The 24504-nt window shown below is 44.9% G+C and overlaps 1 protein-coding gene across 7 annotated transcripts in view; it reads right to left on the minus strand.

The window, feature by feature from the left end:
* pleca (plectin a) overlaps positions 1-24504 on the minus strand; it is a 165450-nt gene that overhangs the window by 62835 nt on the left and 78111 nt on the right. The window contains exon 1 of one of the 7 annotated variants that reach the window (XM_085790731.1): positions 17864-18165. The exons of 4 other annotated variants lie outside the window; for them this stretch is intronic. In XM_085790731.1, the coding sequence (XP_085646857.1) occupies positions 17864-17903 (40 nt within the window). In that variant the 5' untranslated portion in view covers positions 17904-18165. Of the gene's footprint in view, positions 1-3857; positions 4168-12296; positions 12838-17863; positions 18166-24504 lie in introns of those variants that run through there. 2 more of the 7 variants (XM_085790729.1, XM_085790728.1) reach the window with 2 other exon arrangements.

Below are 24504 nucleotides of genomic sequence, written 5' to 3' on the forward strand. Positions count from 1 at the left end.
ACTGTGAACCTGTTTATTCATGTTGTATGTTCTGACGTGTTTGACTTATTTGTAGTTAGGGCCACAGGGCAATCGCACCGAGCACTGGCCCCTGCAGCTATGAGCACTATTGTTATACTGAGGATTTTTTCTTATCTATATTATTATTCCTCTTCCGGACACAATTTCAATTCGCTACTTGAGTTGTAGGACAAATTATATATCAAAACGTGCGTTTCGAGCCTACTGCTGTCTACTGCTCAGGCATACTTTCACCTAGAGACTTCATTTAAACTTTAAACAGTAGACACAACTCTTGTGTATTGGTGTATTAATCCATGTTTCGATAGGTATTATAGTTTTTGATCAATCACTGTTCAATGACCATGACCATATCTGGAGAAATGTTGAGATTATAATGGGTGTGTATTGCACGGAATGTTTGTGTCAGAGTGCGTGACATCATCGGCCAGAGTGGGAGAGAGCCCAAAAAAATTCCATATTTGTTCTCTTTCCACACTCCTCCCGGCCACAATTTACACTCTACACACATGATTTTTTTCCATTATGTAGACAAACTTGTTCTGTCTCTCACAATGTGCTCAAAATATCAGAGAGACTTACAGAATTTTAATTGTCAGCCTCTAAGTGCAGCCACATCTGTCTCTGCTCCTCATTGACTCTAATACAAAGATTTTCTGACAGAAGCAGAACGGACCGATGTTTTAAAATTGCCAGTGTCTCCAAAATATTTACTGTAGAAACACCAAAATCACCCCAAATCGTTCAGGAAGTCCTTACAGTGATGATGGTATGTGTTTTTTTCTGATAGGAGTTACCGTTTTGTCAGAATAAGCCCAAATGTGAGACCAGTGCAGAGGCAGAAAATCGCTCTTTTTCTCCACGTTTCTGTCTGTCTCAGCCTGGGGGGCCCCTATCGTCAATGGCAACCACCTCAAGTTGCCGTGGTAACCTCCGAGCCTCAGGCCAGAGCTCGTTAAGGCTTATAAACAATCCACCTGGCGCTCATTAACATGTTTTAAACACTGCCCCACATACACACATGTTAAATCAGAACAGCAGTCACACAGATCGATCTATCTATCAACCTCTGAGCCTCAGGCCTCAGGCCACAGGCCAGAGACCAGACCAGACCAGACCAGACCAGATCAGACCAGACCAGACCGCATCGGACCAGACCGGACCAGACCGGTCCAGTCCAGATCAGACTGGATCAGACCCGTTCTCTCTCTCTCCCAGTTTAAACTCTTCTGAGGAGTTTTACAGTTTGACATTGCTGCCGTGAGAGTCTCCACATTCCTGCTGAGGGCGCGTCTCCCCGCCCCACCCTCTCCTCACAGACAGGGGGAGCCGCCTCTCTGAGATAACACCACCCAGACCCACCCGACCCCCCCCCCAGCCCCCCTCTCCACCCCTCCTGTACGTGTGACAGCATGAGTCCGGGTCCTGCTGAGCTCAGGAATGTGGTGCAGGTCCTGATGGAGCTGCTGATGGAGCGCTGGAGGTATGAAGCTGCCAAGGTGAAGAATGGAGGCCCCCGCGGCATTATGGGACGGCGCCAAAGTGAAGCTGGCAAACGGAGTGAGAGTGAAAGCACGCAGGCACGGAACCACAGAAGAAGAAGAAGAAGACAGAGACAGAGCACCAGTTTAGTTCAGGGCAACAAGAGTCCAGGATTTGATCGGACATGTGATCGATCTGATCCAATATCGGTGTTTGGGATCGTGCACTGATCAGATAAATAGTTTGATCGGTATCGGATCATGGGATTGATCCATGACGTCGATCTATTCACTTCAGTTCTATGTTAATGTGTTTGTGTCTTCCACATGACCAGGTGTAGAGTTTATTAATTCAACAGTATTGGATCAGTATCAGGTATCGGCCGATATGCTGAGCTCAGGTATCGGTATTATTGGGACGGAAGAAGCTGGATCGGTGCAAGTCTAATCGATACAGAGTTCAATACCAAAACAATTCCTTCACCTACATCAGATTGAAGAAGTCAAGTCAAGTCAGCACTCATTTAAAAACAACCAACGTTGACCAAAGTTGTGCTTTACAACTTTGTGCAAAACAAGAACAACAAGGACAACCGAATAATAAAAAGAGAGAAAAACACAGCGAGAATGAACATTTAAAAACAAAAAGGATCCTAGGTTTAATAAAATAAAATCAGAGGTTGACGGAGGATTTGTACAACGCTGAATCAAATGCTGTAGAAAAGAGACGGTTTTTAGAAAAATATTAATGGAACGAACTATTTATTTTGCAGCAAATTCCTCCACGACTAATAGTCAAACAGTAGTTTAACAGTCAGTCAGTGTATAACTTCTATCTCTATGACCTCATGGGACATTTGACCTGCGTGTGTCGAGTCTATAAAGTTTGAGTCTGAAACTCGCACACGGAGTAAAAAATGTGAAAGTTGAAGATAATCAGCCACACATGGTGTTTACTGTGCTGCAGTTATGAAACTATGAGACAGGATAATTACTGGATTTACGACCTTCACATGCTGCAGATTGATGAGCACCGGGTTGAGGGTTAATCCTGACCCTGAAGCTGCTGCAGAGGGTTTGTCTCCCCCTGCTGGTCTCTGCTGGTCTCTACTGGTCTCTACTGGTCCTGCTCTTTAACTTCTTCACTGGGAGGAACAAGTCCAAGGTCGCTGCCACATTGTGTGTATGTGTGACTCATGTTTACACTCGGTCACTATGGATTGTGGAAAGAATGATAGGCTAAATGAGAGCCGTTGCCATGACAATGCAGTATAAACACTCACAGAGGAGTTTTGATGACAGATCAGAAAAAAAAAAGTTTAGTTTGAACCTCGAAAAACCTCCAGAAAGACGTCAGAGAGGAGGGGGCGACGAGTAAACACTCACACTGTGTTTACTGTGATCATGTGAGGAGGTGAAACACTGAAGCACCTGGAGCTGTAGCTGTTTCTACTGTTATAATAAACCAAATGCTGAATTAACTCAACATGTTAGGAAACAGTGGACACACTGAACCAAACTAAATCTAGTTTATTGTAGGCTATAGCCTAAATGAAATAAGAAAAACAGAAAATATTCATTAAAAAAAAGTCTCAGCTGCACATTAGGCCTATTTGATCTGTGAGACTGAAAAGACAAAAGCTTCTGTTCTCTGTTGTTCTTCATGTTAAATAATATTTAAATATATTAAAAATAAAGACATAACAGATGTGAAAGCAGCAGCTCTGAGCTCTGCCCGCTCTTATTTTGAAATCTCGTCGGATCAACAGATGATTGATTGATCAAAGTGAACAGAGCTCTGTGCTACTCTTTTGACCCTCGGGTCGTCCTGTCCAGTCGGGTGGGTGTCGGCACTGAAACAGTTAATCATCTACTGTTGTTCTATTGTGTTTCTACTGTTATAATAAACCAGATGCTGAATTAATTCAACATGTTAGAAAACAGTGGACGTACTGAACCAAACTGAATCTAGTTTATAAATTAAATAAGAAAAACAGCAAATATTCATCAAAAAAAACTTGTCACACTGTTTCTGCTGCACATTATTTGTTCTGTGAGAAACTGAAAAGACAAAACCTTCTGTTCTCTGTTGTTACTCATGTTAAATTTTACTTAAATGTATTAAAATACATAGTAGATGTGAAAGCAGCAGCTCTGAGCTCTGTCCGCTCTTATTTTGAAATCTCGTCGGGATCAACAGATGATGACGTCGAAGTGAACAGAGCTCTCGTCGCTTTTGACCCTCGGGTCGTCCTGTCCAGTCCGGTGAGTGTCGGCACTGAGACAGTTAAACCCCCCCTCACCCCCACCCAGCTGCCCCTCCCTCCTCCTCTCTCCTCCTCCTCCTCCTCCTACCTGCGCAGCACATGCGGCTGTACAGATGCGCGCCCACGTCGCCGCAGCTCATCTCGTGGATGTAGTTGTAGTTTCTCCGGTAGTAAAGACTTTCCCGCTCCAGGCCACCGGACCAGGACGGTACAGCCACGGCCGCGCGCACCGGCTCCTCCGCTCCGGACATGTTCGATCCCGACCCGCGCGTTAAAAACAAAAACAACGCAGCACCGGGACCGGGACTAAGCGGAAAACCGCGTCTCTCCGCAGCCTCCAAACCAAACTTTCCTCTCCGCTCTGCGCGAGGAGCCACATGGAGGGGAAAACATACACACACACTTTCTCTCTTACACACACACAGACAGAGACTCTGAGGTCGGCTCAGGTTGCAGACTCAGGCCCAGCCCACTTCACTTCACTTCACTTCAGTCCCGGTCTGCTCGGCTCCATCTCCTAACGACGCCTCGCGCATAACGACGCTTCAGGGCCATTAGAGCGCGCGCCACAGGGAGGGAACTCCCCCTGCTCGCTTATTTTAGCCTGAGTGATGAGACTCTCACTGCGCCTCACCCACGGTTACATAACCCCCCCCCCTCCACACCCTCCATCAGCCTCCAGCCTTGCCTTGGAGCTCGGAGACGTGATGATGGTGATGGACTCGAGCTCTGCCGCCTCGCGCAGCTCTGACGCGGCTCACGAGCGGCGTCTTCCCGCGGTCAGACGTCATCAGTTTATGTCCAACAGCTGCTGCTCATAAATAAACCGAAGAGACCGAAGAGAGTCTCCGTGTCTGTTCAAGCTCTAGAACAGTGTGTGTGTGTGTGTGTGTGTGTGTGTGTGAGAGGTTCAACAATAACATGTTTTGTTATGATGCCTTGTGGGGCTGCACAAATAAAGCTGCCTTTATAACATGGTTATGACTGAGATTCACTGAGGAGGAGGAGGAGAGAAAAGGGAGGAGAAAGTGAAAGAGGAGGAAGAAGAGGTGGAGGAGTAAGAGGAGAGAGAAAGAGGAAGGAGGAGGTGAAGGAAGAAGAAGAGGAGGAAAAGGAGGAGTAAGAGGAGAGAAAAGGAGGAGGAAGACAAGGAGAAGGAGGTGAAGAAGAAAGAGAAGGAGGAGGTGAAGGAAGAAGAAAAGGAGGAAGAGGAGAGAGGATGAGGTGAAAGAAGAGGAGGAGGAGAGAGAAGAAGAGAAGGAGAAGGAAGAAGAAGAGCAGGAGGAGGAGGTGAAGGGAGAGGAGGAAGAGGAGGAGAGAAAAGTAGGAGGAAGAGGAGGAGAAGGAGGTGAAGGAAGAAGAAGAGAAGGAGGAGGAGGACGAAGGGAGATGAGGAAGAGGAGAAAGAAGAGGAAAGAGAAGGAGAAAGAATAAGGGAGAGGAGCAGGAAGAGGTGAAGGAAGAAGAGGAGCAGGAAGAGGTGAAGGAAGAAGAAGAGCAGGAGGAGGAAGAGGAGGCCTCTGTATTTAAAACAATAGAACATCTTGATGAAGCTTCGGCTGCAGCTTCAGGCTCCGTCTACAAACTCAAACAAATATAACAAAAGTTATGAACCAAAACCAGAAAAACGTTTCATCGTGTCATGTGGCATCGTTTCATCTCCAGTTGGTTTGAGCAGCGAAGAGACTGAACATGATTCATCCTCCTGAGTCGTTACAAACGAGGAACTGTTCCTTTATCTGAGCAACGATATTCAAATTCTGAATGGATGAAATCTGAGTCACAGCACAAAGAGCAGATGTGTGAGTCTGCAGCAACAGTGTGTGTGTTTGTGTGTGTGTTGCATGTATGAGGTTCACCACTAACATGTTTATATGTTGTGTTGGTTATTGAAGAGCATCTGGGGACATGGTGTGTGTGTCAGTGTGTGTGTGTGTGTCTGCGTGTCAGTGTGTGTGTGTGTGTGTGTGTATTGTAGAGACAGGGAAGTGCATGAGTCACGCTGAGCCCAGTTCTGCAGCCTGGTGCTGCCGGGTCGACTGAGCTCAGGGTGTGGTCGCTTCCTCCTCCTCTTCCTCAGATCACAACACTGTGTCTGATCCTTTAATCTGCACTAAACCATTAAGATAAAAGAGCAACGCACAACGAAAAAGAAGAAGAGGGTGAACCAACAGCAGCTTCTTTAAGTTTTTTTCGTGTCTTGCCTCACTCCCGAGTCCATGACCAGCAGATAGACACCATCCTTTCGACTGTGCGTGCAGTAACAAGGGAGATAGAGCCGTATCGCCCGTAATTAGCTTAGCTCAAACACTGGAAGTGTATGGGTAGTGTTAGCCTGCCTCCACCTAAAGTCGCTAATTAGCTTAGCTCAAACACTGGAAGTGTATGGGTAGTGTTAGCTTGCCTCCACCTAAAGTCATCAGAGACACTCTTCAGCAACTCTAAACGGAAACCGGCGGGCCGATCTTCGTCTCAGAGCTGACAAAATTCTCCGGTAAGGCATCTTGAGCGGTCAAATGCCGCTAACGGGACGAGATCGGTCAAAACGGAGGGTTCAAGCAAAGACGGTTTATTTTGGTTCAAGCTAGCTACATCGAGGGTAGGTTAGCTTCCTATTTCAAAGTAAAAGCACAAATTCTATCGTCATGGTTTTCTGTATCTGTATTTTTTGTGAAAGTAACCGGAAGTGCGTTGGTCCCAACGGCTAGCTTGAGTAGCGCCAAATTCGTCCGAACAAATTGTAAACTGCTGGTATAACGACACACTGCTGATCTAAACGGCTACTTTCTCGCCTAAACATGTTTGAAATGTGGATAAAGTGATATATTTACAGAGTTTAGAGCTAAAATGAAATCAGCTTCTCTTTTCTCTCCAGCCAATGACGGAGCTCAGGTGAAGCTACGAGCAGCAGAGTAGTATCTCAGGGCTGCTAGCTGCACTAGCTGTCTGTGATGCTAACGAGTGCTAGCACGTCTCTCTCTCAGCAGCAGCAGTCAGGACCGCAAAGAAAAAGAAATACAGTCTGAGTGAAGCGCTGGAGCCGCGGACCGATTCCCCACCGTCACCGACAACTAAAGCCTCGACTGGTAACAAGTATGAGGGCCGTTGTGGTGAGCTAGCTCGATGCTAACTTCGGCTAGCGTTAGCAGTTAGCATCCGCCGCTAACACCGTCTTCCCAGCTCACCACAGCGGCATAACAACATAACACCGGAGGCTCCCGGTGTTGGTGGTGGTCGGCTATCGGCCCACGGCTCCAGCGCTTCACTCGGACTGTATTTCCTTTCCTTTGTTGTCATGACAACTGCTGCTGTCAGCGGCAGGAGGCTACACAGCTTAGCCCTAGAGGAGGGGCCCAGTTTCAATGTTTTGTTTACAAACTGCAACGAACAAAACTCCAGACTATACCTTTAACGGTTCATGATTTGCAGAAACACATAATGACTTTTTAATCATCCGTGTCCTCCACACACACACACACACACACACACACACACACACACAGATTCCTTCCAGGTCCTGGGGATCAGTGTGAGGCCTCGTGAAGGAAACCAGACACCCCCTCCTCGCCCCCCGTGTGCAAGTGTGTGTGTGTTATGTCTGTAACCAGGAAACACTGGTCCGTCCTCAGTGTCAGTTTCACTGCGACGTGTGTGTGTGCATGTGTGTGTCTGTGTGTGTGTGGTTCATGATCTGTTTTTAAACCTGGCGCTGTGTAAAAATCCCTTTTACCTACTTCCACCTTCCCACTGTGTCAAAGGCACCTTGGAGACCTGTGTCCCAGCATGCACTGCTGCTGCTGCTGCTGCAGGTGTGTTCTCAGCTGTGTAATGTAAACAATAAGCACCACGTGTCCAGACACACACACCCACACACACGGATCGATAAGAGCAGGGAGCAGCTGGGAGGAGGAAGCAGTGATGGAGCTGAACGTCTGATGCAAAGCAGCAGATGTTGACTGAAGGAGGAGCAGCGACACAGGTGGAGTCACTGTTGGTCTGGATTTACCAGGCAAATGAGCCCAGCCCCCACCTGACTGGACACTAGATACAGTGGAGTACAATAGAGTACACAGGTGAGTCTTTTGTAGCCTATAATAAACCACCATCGTCATCACACAGGGGCGGAGCTTAGAGGAGATAACGCATTAAATATTCACCCAGTGGCGATGATAAACCAACACAGAGCTGCTCTAACACAACACACAACTTCATACATCTGGTCCTGGGAGGTTGAGAACATGAGCTCATACTGATCTACAGTATATTGATTAATGGAGGTGGGCGGGGTCAGTTGATCAATATCTCTCATCAGTCTTATTGCAGAGAACTGGGACGAGCCATAGAACCAGAAACAACGCAACTAGATATGATGTAAACCAGTGGTTTTCAAAGTGGGGTCCGGGGACATTCCAACATCCCACCAGTCCGACAGAGGCCTCTAATTGTCTAAATGGAAACACTTAATTTTCTATCAAATGTCCCATCACTCCTACAATTCTTGCCTCAGAATGACAGTATTTATTTCTTTTTTTAAACATCCTGCCTTTCCGACAATTCCTTTTATAGCGTATTCATTCCCCAAAAGATTTTGCACTGGTTGGGTTTAGGCAATGAAGAAAGGAGTTGGTTAAGTTTAGTAAAAAAGACCAGGTAGAGGCTAGACAGGCCAGATAGACAGATAGAGTCCAGATAAGTAGGAGGGAGTCACCTGTTGAGTACAGTAATGCAAATTTCCTTATATTGAAAGCCTTGTCGGAATGCTGGGATGATGGCATGTTGGAATAGGGGTATGTCTAAATGGTGGTATGACAGCATGTATAACTTGAGAGGTTTCAAGGGGCTCCCTAACTTTTTCTTGAAATTTTACCACTTTTTTCTAGAATTTTAAACTTTTTTTTTTTTTTAAATCTTACAACTTTTTTCCAAAAATTCACATCATTGGCTCTAATTTGAACGTACATTGACTAAAAAAAGTAACATTCTTCAGTCTCAGAACAAATAGTGTATTTCTGATGTTTGCTCCAAAATGTTGTCCAACTGGGGTCCCTGGTCTAATTTGTGTCAATTTAGGGTCCTTGATGTAAAAAGTTCGAGAATCACTTATGTAAACCTGATGGTGGCGCTGTGAGTTTGAGTGAATCCAGATTCAACTCAAACCTACGACTCTCGATTCTTGTTCTTGTTCTTGTTCTTGTTCTTGTGATGTTTTAAGATGAGTCTCACCCCTGACAGGAGAGAACAGGAGAGACTCTTTTGGTTGGACCAGATTTCAGATCTTTCTCCCAGACCATGGTAAGACTATGGTTAAGATCAAAAGGAAAAGTCCAAAAGTCTGGACAGAATGCGGTCGGTGTGAAAGCTCTCTCAGGTAAAAGCTGGATTTTCTCGGTTCAGTTTTCAGTTTTGTTTTATTTCCATCAAACAGAATTAGTCACAGCGATAAAGCGTCTGTCTGACACATGAGTTTCACATCCTGTTTCAACTGCATTGTCCCTGTCTGCATACAAATAGATATTACATAATTAATCACAATGTTACAGTCTAAACCACAACATGTCCAATGCATGCAGAAATTTTTTTATGTTTTTTTACGTTTGTTACGTCCACATGGAAGCAGTTTTTTTGGAAAACGAGTCCCAGAGTGAATAAATCTCAACTAAAACATCCGTCAAGTACGATGAAAACAGATCTTTTGTAACCTGAGCCACACCAAGAAACATCAACGTCAACAACAATGGCCGACAACTTTGCTGAAACGCGTCTGTTAAATCGTCATCGATCGTCATATTTGAACAGAGACGACTCCCAGTCAACATTTAGTCGACTTATAACGTTCAGAGTTTGTCTTCTCCTCTGCACCACCTACAGGCCTGGCGCTGCTACTACGGCGCTTTGATCTTTTATTTTAGCGTCAATCGGTTTGTTACGCAGACATTTCGCCGGGTTTACAGAAAACTATTTCAAAACGAACAAGACAAAGTTGGTTCTGTGGGAAGCTGTTCAATATGCAAATCACAACAGCTCAACATAAAATGTGTCCCAACATTGTTGTTGTGCATCTTAACAGACGCAACAGACAATAAATCATTCAGTCAGGATGTTGAGTGATGTTCATGTTTCCTGCAGCTCTTTAAAACCTAAAGGACGCGGTGCAACAGGAACTCATCAGGCCAGAACCTGCTGCAGCTTTTCTGTTTCTTATCAGTCGACTTGTTGCTGTTGTGAAACCTTCAGTGGTAAACACACACACACACACACATATTCTCTGTCTTATCTCTGAGGCGTGTCGCGCTCGTCTCAACAGGATTTTATTGTGATGATGAGCGATCAGGTGAAAGTACAGACGCTTCTCTCTGCAGCAGAGCAGAAGCAGCTCAAGGCTTTTTCACAGTTTCAGGCACTTTGTGAATGTGATGAGTTGTTTCTGAGTCTCGTCGTTGAACTGGTTCCTCATGGGACAAAAAAGAAGAAAATTATTGGTGTTTTAATCGGCGCCTGCAGCCGGCGTTCACACGTTGTCCCTGTAGTTTGCCCGAGGGCGTGCCGCCTGCACAGAGCAGGTGTGTTCACCAGGCTGCATTGTAGTCAACTATGTCAACATTAACCTGAGGTGTGTCTGCAGCCCCAGGCTCATCACACACTAATGCTTTTATCCTCCTCGCATTGTTGAGTGAAGCATTCCCCAAAGAAACCGGACCAACGACCACGTTAAAGGTGACACACAACAGAGGTCAAGACGCTCTGAGTAGGAGCGTAAACATTTCCCAAGAAATGTGCAGAACCTGAATATTGTAATTAAAAACTGGTCATGGAAACGCCTATGAGAACCTGTGACCTGTGAAAATATCGCTAAAACATTTTAACTCTCTCATGAGGCGGCTTTCTTCAGATGTAGCGATATAAAAGTGTGATGAAAACACTTATTTTGGTTCAAGAACATCACAGCTGATTGAACGTATCTCGGCTCATCCTGAAATTTTCTTTCCATACGTTTCCGTGAAAACCACATTCACGCGTAAGTCCATCTTCCTCAAAGTGAAGTATCGCGGGACAAGAAGAGAATTATGGGATATTGTGAGACTAGACTTTACAAAAGTTGCGGCTCATTCGCAAAAACAACTTTCAATGGAAACAGCTGCAAATAACAACTGGACTTTTGCAAAATTTAAAAAAAATATTGCTTTTATTTTGCAAAAACCTGTGATGGAAACCCAGCTACTGACTTCCAGAGCCACAGCCTCTACCTACGGTGGCCCAGAGAGACCAAGTCATGTAAACAGACCCGACACAAGCAGCTGCACTCAGTCAACAGAGGAGGAGTTGGTTTCTATCACAAGACTCAGATGTTTCTGCCGATAGACCAACGTTAACGCTGAAACACGGCAAGATGCTCTGAGTAGCTGCGTTTCCATCTCCCCTAGAAATGTGCAAAACCTAAATATCACAATTAAAAACTGGTAATGGAAACGTCTATGTTTCAAAAAACCTTGTGAGGTGGTTTTTCAGACGTATCGATATAAAAGTGTTTCACAAAGTGTGATGGAAACACTTATTTCTGTTCAAGAACATCACACAGCTCATTGAACGTATCCCTGGTCATCCTGAAATGTTGTTTCCATAGTTTGTCCGTTCATCTTCCTCAAAGTGAAGTCTCGCGGGACACAAAGAGAATTGTGGGATATCGTGAGACTAAACTTTAATAGAGTTACAGCTCATTTGCAAAAACAACTTTAAATTGAAACAGCTGCAAATAGCAACTGGACTTTTGCAAAATCTAAAAAAATATTGCTTTTATTTTGCAAAAACCTGTGATGGAAACCCAGCTACTGCTACCTACGGTGGCCCAGAGAGGCCAAGTCATGTAAACAGACCCGACACAAGCAGCTGCACTCAGTCAACAGAGGAGGAGTTGGTTTCTATCAGATAGCTGTTAGCTTAGCTCAACTTAACCTTCAAGTCCGAGTCTGACACCTTTCTTTTTGTGTCCCCCTCTGGAAACTCTTCTTGTGTTGTTTATTTTTAGTACGCACGTGTCATCAAGACATTCCTGCAGCTGTGTGTGTGTGTGTTTTTGCGCACACACACAGACACACACACACACACAGACACACACACACACAGACACAAAAGTGACAGAGCATTTCTTCCAACAGGAGCTGCTGCTGCAAAAACCTCTGACAAAGACAAAACCTTAAACCTTAAACCTTAAATCTCCTCCTTCTCCTCCTCCTGCTGCTGCTGCTGCGACGTCATCAGTTTACATTACATCCAGCACTTACAGGGTTAACAGCAACACTGCACAGGAAACTGAGAGGAGAGGGGGGCGGGAGGGAGAGAAAGGGGGGAGTGAGGAAAGAGAGACAGAGGGAGAGGAGAGAGTGCGACACAGAAAAGTCTTCGGAGTGGAGAGGACAGACGAGTGCAGCCGGAGAGACGAAGCTTCAGGGGGGGAGGACAGGACAGGTGAGGTGGGGGTGGTGGGGGTTAAGGTGAGGTAAGAGGGGGGGTCAGGTCTTTCTTATCTTACCTTGCCTCTTGCGAACTCTCCACTGCCAGACCACGATCAAGCTGACGACGTGTCCCACAACCACCAGGGTCGGGAACACGTTTCCTGGGGGGCTGATCGGCATCGGGCCTGGGACTGAACTACTACTATAGTGGAGAGTCTACAGAGTCCCAGAGCTGGAGACAGGTGGGAGGGAGGGAGGGAGGGAGGGAGGGGGGAGGAGGGGTGAAAGGTGAAGGAGAGGGGGGGGGGTGTAGGCAGGCAGGAGAGGAGGGGGGGAGGAGGGGGGAGGGGCTCCTAGGGGTGTGGTGCCGCCATCATCATCATCATCATCATCATCATCTTCGCGGGGTTTTAAAAAGCAGCTGCAGTGAAGTTGACTGAGACTTCGACAAGAGAGAGACGGAGCAGAGAGAGACCGGCCGACTCACCCCTCCTCCCTCCTCCTCCTCCTCCCCCCTCACCCCTCCCTCTCTGACTCACTGCTCTGGCACAAGTGGCCAACCTCTCTCTACCTCCCTCCCTCCCTCCCCCTTTTTCCTGTAACAACTCCTCTCTTTCTCTTTTGACTCGTTCATTCAAAGTCACAAACAGCAGCAGCTCCTGCACTGTAAAAACTCAAACTTTCCAAGAATATTTGTTTTATTTCTCGTCAAAATGTCTAATTTCTAGTCAAAACTAATCTCTTTCCACTTAAAATAAGACTCATCACCTAAAAATGAACTTGTTTCAAACTAATTTTCACTTGAAATAAGTAGAAAAATCTGCCAGTGAAAGCAAGTTTTTTGTGCTTGTAATAAGAAAGAAAAACTTTCTCCACTATCAGATTTTTCTACTTATTTCAAGTGAAAATCTGCTTGAAAAAAAGTAAAAAGTGTCTAAAAACAAGCTGCTTTTTAATGTGATGAGTCTTATTTTTAGTATAATTAGATTTGTTTTGACCAGAAATGACATTTTGACTAGAAATAAGACAAATATTCTTGGTAAGATTTTGAGTTTTTGCAGTGTGGTTTCAAACACACACTCACTCAGCACACGTTAATAATACATAACATACACACACACATGATAAGAAGCAGTGTGTGTGTATATGTGTGTGTGTGTGTGTTTCCACCTTCACTCAGAGTCAAAGTTTCCTGCAGTTTTTTTCCACGCTGGTTTTTTACGAGCCTCCCCGGAGCCACCGACCGACCGACCACCACACCCCCTCCCCTTCCTCCTCCTCCTCCTCTTCCTCCACATGTTTATCCTTCAGCCTCCACTTTTTATTTTATTTTATTTTCCACTTTACAATAAAATAAATAAATAAATCACCCACTCGGGATCGTTCCTCCTCATTATGTAAGAGCTCTCAGTGTTAATTGCTTCCTGATGCTCCCACAGTCTTTAACATTCCCAGAAACTGAATTTAACTGGATTTACTTTTCACCACCGACTGCTCTAAAAAAAAAAAACCCTCTGAAATACCAAACAGGCTTTATTTTTCTTTCTCTCTTTCTTTTTAACCCTTAAATCAGTGAAGTTTCTGGACAGACCCTGTCATTACCGCTGAGCCTGCAGGCGAACGTTCCTCCTCAAAACTATTTAGGTCTCAAACTGTCAATCATCCATCAGGGCTTCTCTCTGGGGGGTTGAGGTGACCTACATACACCTCAACCTGTCGGCATCACAACACATCAAACACTTCTCCTCTTCTTCTTGTTGCCACGACACCGAGCGAGAGAGGCAGCAACAACGATGTCACGCAGAAACACGACACCAGGACCGGGGTCGCCGTGATGTCACACGCCACCAGTGTCCCATAAACCAGGAATAGACCTGAACACACGGACTGACACTGATCCGTCCATCAGACCTTTGAAAAGTTTTCTCCTTCACTTTGACACCAAAATCTTATAACTTTATACTTTTATCACTACAGAAACTTTTAAAGAGATTAACAGCAGTGAAACCAGGCCAGTCGCTGTGGGCGGGGCTTGTAGGGGCACGGCCCTGCCCACCGACCTCGTAGTAATACAGCTCACCCATTGGCTCCAAGATACAGTTTGAAAAAGTTTGTCATTTAAATTTTCTTATCCATAATTTTGTAGCTATTTTCTGTAAAGATACTTTACCTCCATGTTTCTTATAAATACAGACAATCAGACAGAAAAATAATTGGTAACCGACTAATTTACAGGCTGTTAATTAGGGCCACGGGGCAATCGCACCGAGCACTATTGTTACTGTGCATTCACACCAGAAGCTTCCAAAGTGTCAAAAACTATGGAAGTCAATTCATTTTCAATGAGAGCCTGGCGACCTGAACGACCTAAGCGTCAACTGCCGTCAGCCGCGCTTCCAAAGCGTCCAAAGCGAAAAGTTGAGTCTTGTCTAACTTATTAGCTATGACGCGGCACCAGAGTTGAACCAGTTAAGCACGGCTACACTCTCTACTCTATTTGAATTGAATGAATTCAATCCCTTTTTTACTCTCAGAGATGAGTCATGGAAGAAAGAGGTTATAGATTGACCAGTTCTGCCATTGTTTACAACTTGTAACTGCCGGCACTTGGACTCGGAGATGGAATATTTGCCATGCGTGACGTCACGCTTTGAGATTATAATGGGTGTGTATTGCACGGAATGTTCGTGTCAGAGTGCGTGACATCATCGGTCAGAGTGGGAGAGAGCCCAAAAAAACTCCAGATTTTTTCTCTTTCCACACTCCTCCTGGACACAATTTACACTCTACACACATGATTTTTTCCAAATTTGTAGACAAACTTGTTCTGTCTCTCACAATGTGCTCAAAATATCAGAGAGACTTACAGAATTTGAATTGTCAGCCTCTGAGTGCGGCCACGTCTGTCTCTGCTCCTCATTGACTCCAATACAAAGATTTTCTGAGAGAAGCAGAACGGACCCCTGTTTTAAACTCGCAAGTGTCTCCAAAATATTTACTGTAGAAACACCAAAATCACACCAAATCGTTCAGGAAGTCCTTACAGCGCTGATGGTCTGTGTTTTTTTCTGATAGGAGCTACCGTTTTGTCAGAATAAGCCCAAATGTGAGACCAGTGCAGAGGCAGAAAATCGCTCTTTTTCTCCACGTTTCTGTCTGCCTCAGCCTGGGGGGCCCCTATCGTCATTGGCAACCACCTCAAGTTGCCGTGGTAACCTCTGAGCCTCAGGCCAGAGCTCGTTAACTTCATAAACAATCCACCTGGAGCTCGTTAACATGTTTATAAACACACACAGTTAACCTAATGTGGTTACAGCTCCTCCATATCAGTGCTTATAGAAAGATGATCATGTGTCTGATCAGCTCTGTCTTGACCATAAGATTGTGGGTTTGATTCCCATGTTGACAGAGATGGTAACCCCGGCCGTAGCTCCCGTGGACCTATCAGAATTTCCCAGAGGAAATTTTCTAGTTACATGATAATGTCAAGAAAAAAACAAGAAATAACAATTAATTGTGGATTACACATGCTTTTCATGCTTTGAATTTTTTGGGAAAGGCCAGAATTTTTCTCCAAGTCGTTGCAACTGACTGTTATTTCTGGGCTATTTCTACACAATCAATCGTTATTTCTTGGCGATATTTCTCGAGCTTTCTATGAAATTGACTGTTATTTCTAGACTATTTCTTGACATTATGACTGTAAATTAAAGGGTTACCTAATAATTTTGTGTTTTTCAGGGCTCCTACTAAAAACAAAAGTTGATGTAATAATAACAGGCTCCACAGTAAATACAGATTGTGTGTGTGTGTGTGTGTGTGACAGAAGCAGTCCGTGGTTTTGGTGAGTGGTCTGTTGATGTTGTCTGATGTTGATTCTGTTTTATATTACGACCTTGTGATGTTATAACGCCATGGTGCATTTAGACGGCGAGCAGCTTCACACCAGTCACATGTGTTGGTGGAGTAATGAGATTATCACATTAGTCATAGACTGTAGTATCTTATTTGCTGTTCTATTCATTGTCTGAGCTCTGACAAATAAAAATGCCATTTGTCTAATAATTGCTCCCCTGTTGATTTCCTGCCAATAACACGTGACACACCCTTTCCTTGTCTTTATAGTTTTATTATTGTTCCATTGTTGGTATGAATGTCGTCTGTGTCTCGACCTGAACCATCTGCCTCCAGGGTTAATAAAGTCGTATTGTGTTGTATGTTGTTTTAATGGGCTCTTCACCAGGTGAACTGTTGCTCACATCGTTTGTTTAACAGACTGGCAGTGATTCCTGAAGCTTAAAGGAATAGTTCACCAAAAAATGAGTAGTTTTTTATTCCTCAAAGTGCATCTGGAGACCCGGGAGGCCGGTTCCTAGTCCAACCAAAACTTTATATGAGAGTAATAGGGCCCGACACAAAAACGTCCATAAAACTACACAAAAACCATTTAATATTCCTCCACACTGCTCGTCCACTGCAATCCAAGTGTCCTGAAGGGAGATAGTCCAGAGTTTACTGGAAACTACGTCATTTAGGACATTTTTACAGCCTAAACAGTCCTGGATTGAATTTGCCTGGGGTGCGCTCTCTCGTCCACACGATGCACGTGCACGCAGACGGACTTGCCTAAATGACATCGTTTCAGGTAAACTCTGGACTATATCCCTTCAGGACACTTGGATTGCAGTGGACGAGCAGTGTGGAGGAATATTAAATGGTTTTTGTGTAGTTTTATGGACGTTTTTGTGTCGGGCCCTATTACTCTCATATAAAGTTTTGGTTGGACTAGGAACCGGCCTCCTGGGTCTCCAGATGCACTTTGAGGAATAAAAAACTACTCCAGAGTATTCATCAGCATGAGGGGGAGGCACTAATGACTGAATTTCATTTTTTGGTGAACTATTCCTTTAATATGTGCGACTGAATATTTGATTATTTATCACAAGTCATATCGTCATCGCACATTTGGCTGTTATCACGCAGGCCGCTGTGTAAAACGGCCTTGAAAACAAACCTTTGATACTTAAATGATCATTTTGCAGAAACCTTCGACTCAAAACAACAGTTTTAATTTAAGACGATCTTAGCTTCACGAGTTCTATCGTCTGAAATCAGAAGAAGATGAAGAAAGAGAGACTGTGTGATAGGGATGGAGGATGATGGAGTTCGTTCTGGGTGAAACTTCACGTGGTCCAGTTTGAACTGGACTCAGAAGAACCAGTCACAATAGAGACGGAGCTGGGAGCGGCTCTGACTCAGATGTCGGCAATAAAACCTTCATTCCTCCTCCACTCGTTCCTCCGTGGGCGGAGCTGCCCCCCCCTCCCTCTCCTCTCTCCTCTCTCCACATGGTATGCGTTTGCTCAATGATTCCCATATTGTGGTGCACAGAGTCTCACATAGCAGCAGCAGCAGCAGCAGCAGCAGCACGGACACATTCACAGACTAAAACACTCAACATCCCTCAGATTTCATTAAAGCCTCAGTCGCTGCTGTTTGGCAGACGGATGGAGGACGTCACATGACCTTTAACCTACAGTCACGATGCTGGAAACACAACAGTAAAACCTGCAGCAGCATCATCATCATCATCATCACAGTCTGATGACAAAGAGTCCAAACGCTGTAAAAGTCTCAGACCTACCGACTCTGGGTCCGGAGCAGAGGCAGCAGCACAGGTCCATCTTCACTCAGCAGCTCCACAACTTTATAGAGAAAACACGCAACTGCCAAGGAGTCAAATCTGACCTCACGACATTGTGTTCTGATCCGAGCCCGAGCCGGGGGGGGCGTGCTGCTGAAAAAGCAACGAATAGAAAAAAAAAAGGAGAAGTGGAGGCTGAGGAGTTAAAAAAAAAGAAAAAGAAAAGGGAGAGCTGTGGGGGTTTGAGTGAGTCTGTGAGGTTTCCCTCAGTGGAAACAGCATCTCATGCGTGGTGGTTTCTGCTGGACCAGCTCCATGTGCGGCGCTGCAGAACAGAACCTCCCAGGGACACATTCACTGTTTCTGACAGGACTCAGACAAAGAGCGGAAAATGTGATTTTTGCCAGAGAGCTACCGTAACACAAAGGCTGCAGTGTGGAAGGAGCTGTAGCTGTAGAGGTGCAGTTAATGCCCTCATGTCCACAGGATGTGGATCCAACTGTATCTGCATGTGCCTCAACAATGGAGCCGAGTTAAGGCTAAAACAATAAAAGCTGGAATGTTCTGCCGGTTTAAATAAATAACTCAGACATTAGTCACTTTGATGCTGCTCCGTACAGAAGCAGCAGCGTTTGGCCTTTAACCTGCATGTTTTTAAAATGTCTTTCAATCCAGAGACACGGCTACAGCTTTAATAAAACACTTTAAAAAATAAATAAACTTAAGTTACTGGATTCAGTTAATTATCTTCTCTCCTGTTCTGTGTCCTGTGGTTGTAAATTTGAATTTGAGTTTTGCATCTTCATCGGACAAACAGTTGGAGACGTGTTCCTCTGACATTTTTACATGATGTAAAATCGCCTTGTTGTTAACTACTAGCTACTTCTGGGTAGAAAAACCAGAATGAGAACAGTAGGCTAGTGACAGACGAGAGTTAACGTGAAAAATGATAATGAAAATGAATAAGACTAATCTGGTGTTTGTAAAGTCTATAAAAACAATTATTGGAAAAACACATTTCTGTGTGCGCGTTTTTAGCCTATGTCATGGTTATCGTAAATTGGCAGAGCTAACCGTTAGCTACCTGTTAATAAATAACTCAGTGACTAAATAAACGGTCCATGAGAAAATATTTTTTCCAGCAGATATCTTAGTTACAACATGACTGAGCTAACTGGAGTAGTTTCATGTCGTGTCCGACAACAGGAGGGTTTTAACAGCTGACGTCCTGATGTTAGCTTTGTTACCGCCGTTAGCTTAGCTGCCGCCGTTAGCTTAGCTACCGTTAGCTGTCCCTGTGCCACTGATGCTTTCTAGACACTGTGATTCCCCAAAACTGAATAAATACAACACCTAGCAACAGAAAACAAGAAATAGTATTGTTTCTTCAATCATTTCAGATTTGTCTAAACGGTGATAGTGTGAAAAACATAATAGCCTACACTGCAAAAACTCAAAATCTTACCAAGAATATGTCTTATTTCTAGTCAAAACAAATCAAATTATACATAAAACAAGACTCATCACATAAAAATTAGCTTGTTTTTTCAAGCATATTTTAACTTGAAATAAGTAGAAAAATCTGATAGTGGAGCAAGTTTTTCTTCCTTATTACAAGCACAAAAAACTTGATTTCACTGCCAGATTTTTCTACTTATTTCAAGTGAAAATTTGTTTGAAACAAGTGAAAATGATCTAAAAACAAGTTAATTTTTAGGTGATGAGTCTAATTTTAAGTGGAAAGAGATTAGTTTTGACTAGAAATGAGACAAATATTCTTGGAAAGATTTTGAGTTTTTGCAGTGTAGCTATAACTAAACTCTCGTTAGCTACTACTGTCCCTATTCAAATTACGTGCTGGTTTTCTACTCAGAAGTAGGCTAGTTGTAAACTACAACGAGATTTGTTCTATAACTTCATTGATCCATCAGGACTGATCAATGATGAACAGATACAGTAGCCTACTGATGCATGTGTGAGGAGAAGAGAAAGAAGGTCGACAGCTGTATTCAGACATAACTGTCCTCTGAGGGGTGAGGAGGGGGGTGAAGAGGGGTAAGGGGTGAGGGTGGTGGTGCAGCAGCCAGTCAGGGTCCGTCCTGCTGCCCACACCCCCTGGATTTACCAGCAGCAGGGAACCTGATCCCAGACGGATGGAGGAGGAGGAGGAGGAGGAGGAGGGGGGGGGCAGCAGCGTGGGTGGTGCCTCAGTGTGAAGTGATCGGCTCTAATTAGCTTCATATAAACACAGAGTTCAGCTCAGACACAAAGACTCTGTCACCTGATCCCCAGACACACCTCCACCTGTCCCCCCCCCACCACCCCTCTACCCCTCTCTGTCTCTCTCTCTGTCTCTGTGTTAAGCTCTGCTGTGCTGACACCTGTTGGCCAGAGGCTGAACTGCGGCTGTAATAAACCTGCTCCTACCTTGGCCGTGCTGGATCAGAGCCTCCATGAAGTCTCTGGAGCGGTTCAGCTCCATGGTTCCTGCTGCTGCTGCTGCTGCTGCTGCTGCTGCTGCTCTGCTGCTGCTGCTGCTGCTGCTGCTGCTTCATCCACACACACCACTACTACTACAGTCACTACGCTCTGGGTAATGCTGGGGTTTGTTGGAGCTGAGGGCAGGCCGGGCTTAAAAACACTGGAGGGCAGATGAAAGGTGGCAACTGCCACATGTTCTCATCTGGACCGAGCTGCTGCTGCTGCTGCTGCTTCGCCTGCTGGAGGCAGGAAAAGCTGAGTCTGCTCTAATTGGACTCACATTTCCCCGGCTCTGCTTAGTCATAGTCATATATGAGTCTGAGTCCTGACAGTGGAAAGTTTTCAGTCTGACTGTGTGAAGGTGAAGTCCTGGAGGAAGTGAGGAAGACGTGCTGTGACTGTGACCTTCATCCATACAGACAAACAAACAGGATGTGAATGAATGAATGAATAAAGGACGTTCACCTCAGCAGTGACACGGTGGTAAAGCAGGTGACCTCCACCCAGCAGGGGGCGGAGCCTCCTCCATCACTCACTCACACACAAACACATACTTACTGAAGCCAAATGTCAAAGTTTGACTCAAATATCTTTAAATGAGTCTGTGGATGGAAACACAGACACACAGAGAGGAAGAATCAGGTTTAAACCCACAAACACTGGAATTCACATAGAAGAGGAAATAAACTGCAGGTATGTAACCTTATCAGATAGGATTATTAAAGCGAAGTTGAGAAGGGCAACTGTCCAGTGTTACGTAATTAGGATACAAAAAAACTTCTGTCAACCTGTTACAGTACAGATAAAAGTATGTAATCAGATTACTGGTTCATAGATTTACCTTCACAGGTTCATGCAACCAGAGCTGATCAGGACAAATACTGTACACTCTGAACTATAAACAGATTATTCTGGTGAGCTGCAGCGTCACAACACTAACGATCAGAGATGAAGTCGCAGGTCAAATCTTTCCCCTGAGATAAAACAGAGTCAAAGAGGCAGAAAAGAAGAAAGAAAGAAAGAAAACAGCAGCTGCAGGATCAGATCCAGATCAGACTGAGTGTTTCTTAGAAGTTAATCGAGCTCATCAAGTTGCTTTGTGATATTTATAAAAACTCAGGTTGGCTCGGCTCCTCATGGATCCAGGAAAATGTCACCTAATTGGCGTCTGGTTGTTATTTAGTTGCATGGAAAATGACAAGGCCATTACTTCAAGTCATTAGTAGGGAGGAGATTCAATTATCCTCCTCCCACCCTGACCAGTGAACGCATCGCACCATAGAAACACCCAGAGACTCTGCAGATAAGGACACGCACCAAGAGGAACGAGCACCAAGACAAACCTTCATGGAGGCCAGACCAGACCACCACTTCCTGTTTATCGGTCTTTGGTTTGAAGACCTCAACATTCAGCTGTTTCATCACATCAAACTTCTCTAGAGGATCTTCAGGAACTCGTCGTTCTTCTTTTTCTTCTGTTTGCTCCACCAGCAAAGAGAAGGTTTTCTGGTCTTGAGGTTCATCTCCTCCAGCATCCGACTCAGTGTTCCTCCTCTCATCTCTTTCTCCTCTGTGGGCTGTTCATCTGCAGCCTTCAGCTCCTTCAAACCTTCAGACTCTTGAAGGTATAATGTGTAGGAATTCCCCCCATCTAGCGGTGCGGTTGCATATCTGAACGTATTCTTGATGTTGCATTCACGTGAAATCGGGCAGAGGTCAGACAGACAACAGACGCTGCATGTAACAGGATAAACAAGTGTCTATGTGAACAAGTGGTCCGCCAGCACGAGGCAAAACAATACAGGCGTGACAATATGTTGTCATGGTGATGTGGTATTGTTTTACCGTCTTTCTCTGGTGGAGTAAAATGACATCCGGTTGGTTTGCCGACTAGACGGCCGTCTGCCTGACTGCACCTGAATGCAACACCAGTGCCTCCGTCCTTCCTCACACTACACAGTGGTGACAGTTTTAACAGGCCGAGCCCACAGCTCTGCTCAGTTTCCGTGGTTACCTACGGTCACGCTGCCACTCGACGTAAAAAAAATGGCGATGCAACATGGCCGCCTCGGTTCGGTGCGTCGCCCACTTATGTATTTGTGACGACTTGTAACAACTCATTCTAAGGTACGAGAAAGTAGGGCTGACCCGATTATCATATTTTGGTAATCGAAGCTTCGCGGGTATAAAATAGATTTTAATCGAAGCTTCGACGGCTGGACGGGTGCGCGATCGCAACGGAAATAATGAAAGTGATGGCAAACAAACACTGCATATCTCCAAAATCAGGCAGGTTTCCAGGAAGTCGCCTATTCATTGTAATGTAACAACTGCCGATGAGAACCGGTGTCAAAAAGGAAAAAAGGAAGAAAAAAAAACCAATCGATCACGGACTTCATGATCGATTACCATGGCAACGAACGAAGCTTCGAAGCTTCGATTTTTTTGGGGTCAGCCCTACGAGAAAGCTTTCATTTGTATGCGGCTGTGATTCCACTTCAGTGAAATACGTATTTATGAAAGACATGTTTGATTTTTGCTAATAAAAAGCCAAATAAGTTACATACTGGGGCTTTGAGAAGCTTGAGAAGGTGGTCGAACATCTTCCACCTGCTGCTGCTCGTCCTTCTCTGGGGAACTGAGACCTGATGCGTCTTTGGAGATCTTTGGATCCAGAGGAGAGGAACCTGAAGGCAGCTTGAGACCAGCGGATGTTTCACAGCGATCCGTTTTCCTCCTCGGTCGCTCTCCATCGTCTTCGACTCTCTTGTGGCGGTAGATGTTCCTGTCCATCGCGTCTTCCCGACTTTGTGGTTTTGTGTCGTACCTTGCGAGGTCTTTACCTGAGTGAACTCGAGCAGAAGAAGCAGACGCAGTGCGACGAAGGCGTTGCAGCGGTGCCGGTGTGATCTCCGGCGGGAGGTGCAGGCGGTCGCGTAGGAACGTGATTCCTCCGTCGGTGAGGAAGTAGTAGGCGTGTTTCCAGGCGACCGTTTCCCGGACGAAACCTCTGGATCTGAGAGACGTCATGGCCGCCATCACCTTGAGGTTGCTCACTCTGACGTCCGGGTGCACGGACTGGGGTCGCCTGTCCTTCTTCACCACGACGACCACGCCGTCTCTGAAGAGATGCTCGTAGATTCTCCTCAGCTCGGCCAAAGGCATCAACGTTCCCGCCGCCATTTTGGCTCCTTCGCTTAATAAGTTTCTTTCTTAAGATGAATGTTTTGTCTTTGAATATCTACGTATCTACAACGACTACAACAACGACCTCAGTCCTTCTGAGGAATCTTAAAGGATGGATCTAGAGCCAATCAGCATGAGTCAGCAGCAGGGAGAGACAGCGATGCTACCGACCCCTCCTACCTCCTCCCAGGCACCAGGCGAAAGAGAAACAGTGTGGACGAGAGGAGAGAGGGAGGAGGAAGAGGAGGAGGAGGAGGAGGAGGAGGAGGAAGAGAGGCCGAGTGCACAAAGAGAAACCAAAGGATGACAACAACAACATCTCCGATAATTACAGTGTCTGGATTCAAATCAGTGACACTAAAGGGTTTTTATTATGTTATTTAACCATAATATCAATCAAATTTAATCTAGTTTGCATATTTCAGACGTTCAGCATCTTTGGCTGTTTACCCAATAGTGTGTTTATACCATCTATCTGTTGCACAGGGACACAGTGCAGAGCAGAGATACTACACATGCAAACAGCTTCATAGCAGAGCAGATGTTAAAGTGCTGAGCTTCAGTGTAAACTCAGTCTAATAATAAACCACAGATCTAATAATAATAACAGAAGAGCTGAAGTCATCCAGACGTTCCAGGAAGCTTCTGTAACGTACAGATTCAGCTCCGTGATTATGAAGAACCAACGCTCAAAAGAAGACGCAGTTAAACATTAGAGCCACCGACCATCTGGACGACAAAGTTATTGTAATTCACATCTCATTGTATTTCACACTGACGACTTATTTCTAAATGTAAATGTACATTTCTGACCTGGGCCTCTTCAAATCTAGGCTAAAAACCTATTTATTTAGGATGACTTTTAATACACAGTAGTGTGATGACACTTTTATCTTATTTCATTTTGCTGTATTTTATTGCTTTCACTGTTTTTTATTGTTTTTAATTGTTTTTACTTATCATTCTTTTTATTT

The sequence above is a fragment of the Trachurus japonicus genome, chromosome 11 (assembly GCF_045865225.1).
Source record: "Trachurus japonicus isolate A0001 chromosome 11, Traja_1.0".
Lineage (NCBI taxonomy): Eukaryota > Metazoa > Chordata > Actinopteri > Carangiformes > Carangidae > Trachurus > Trachurus japonicus.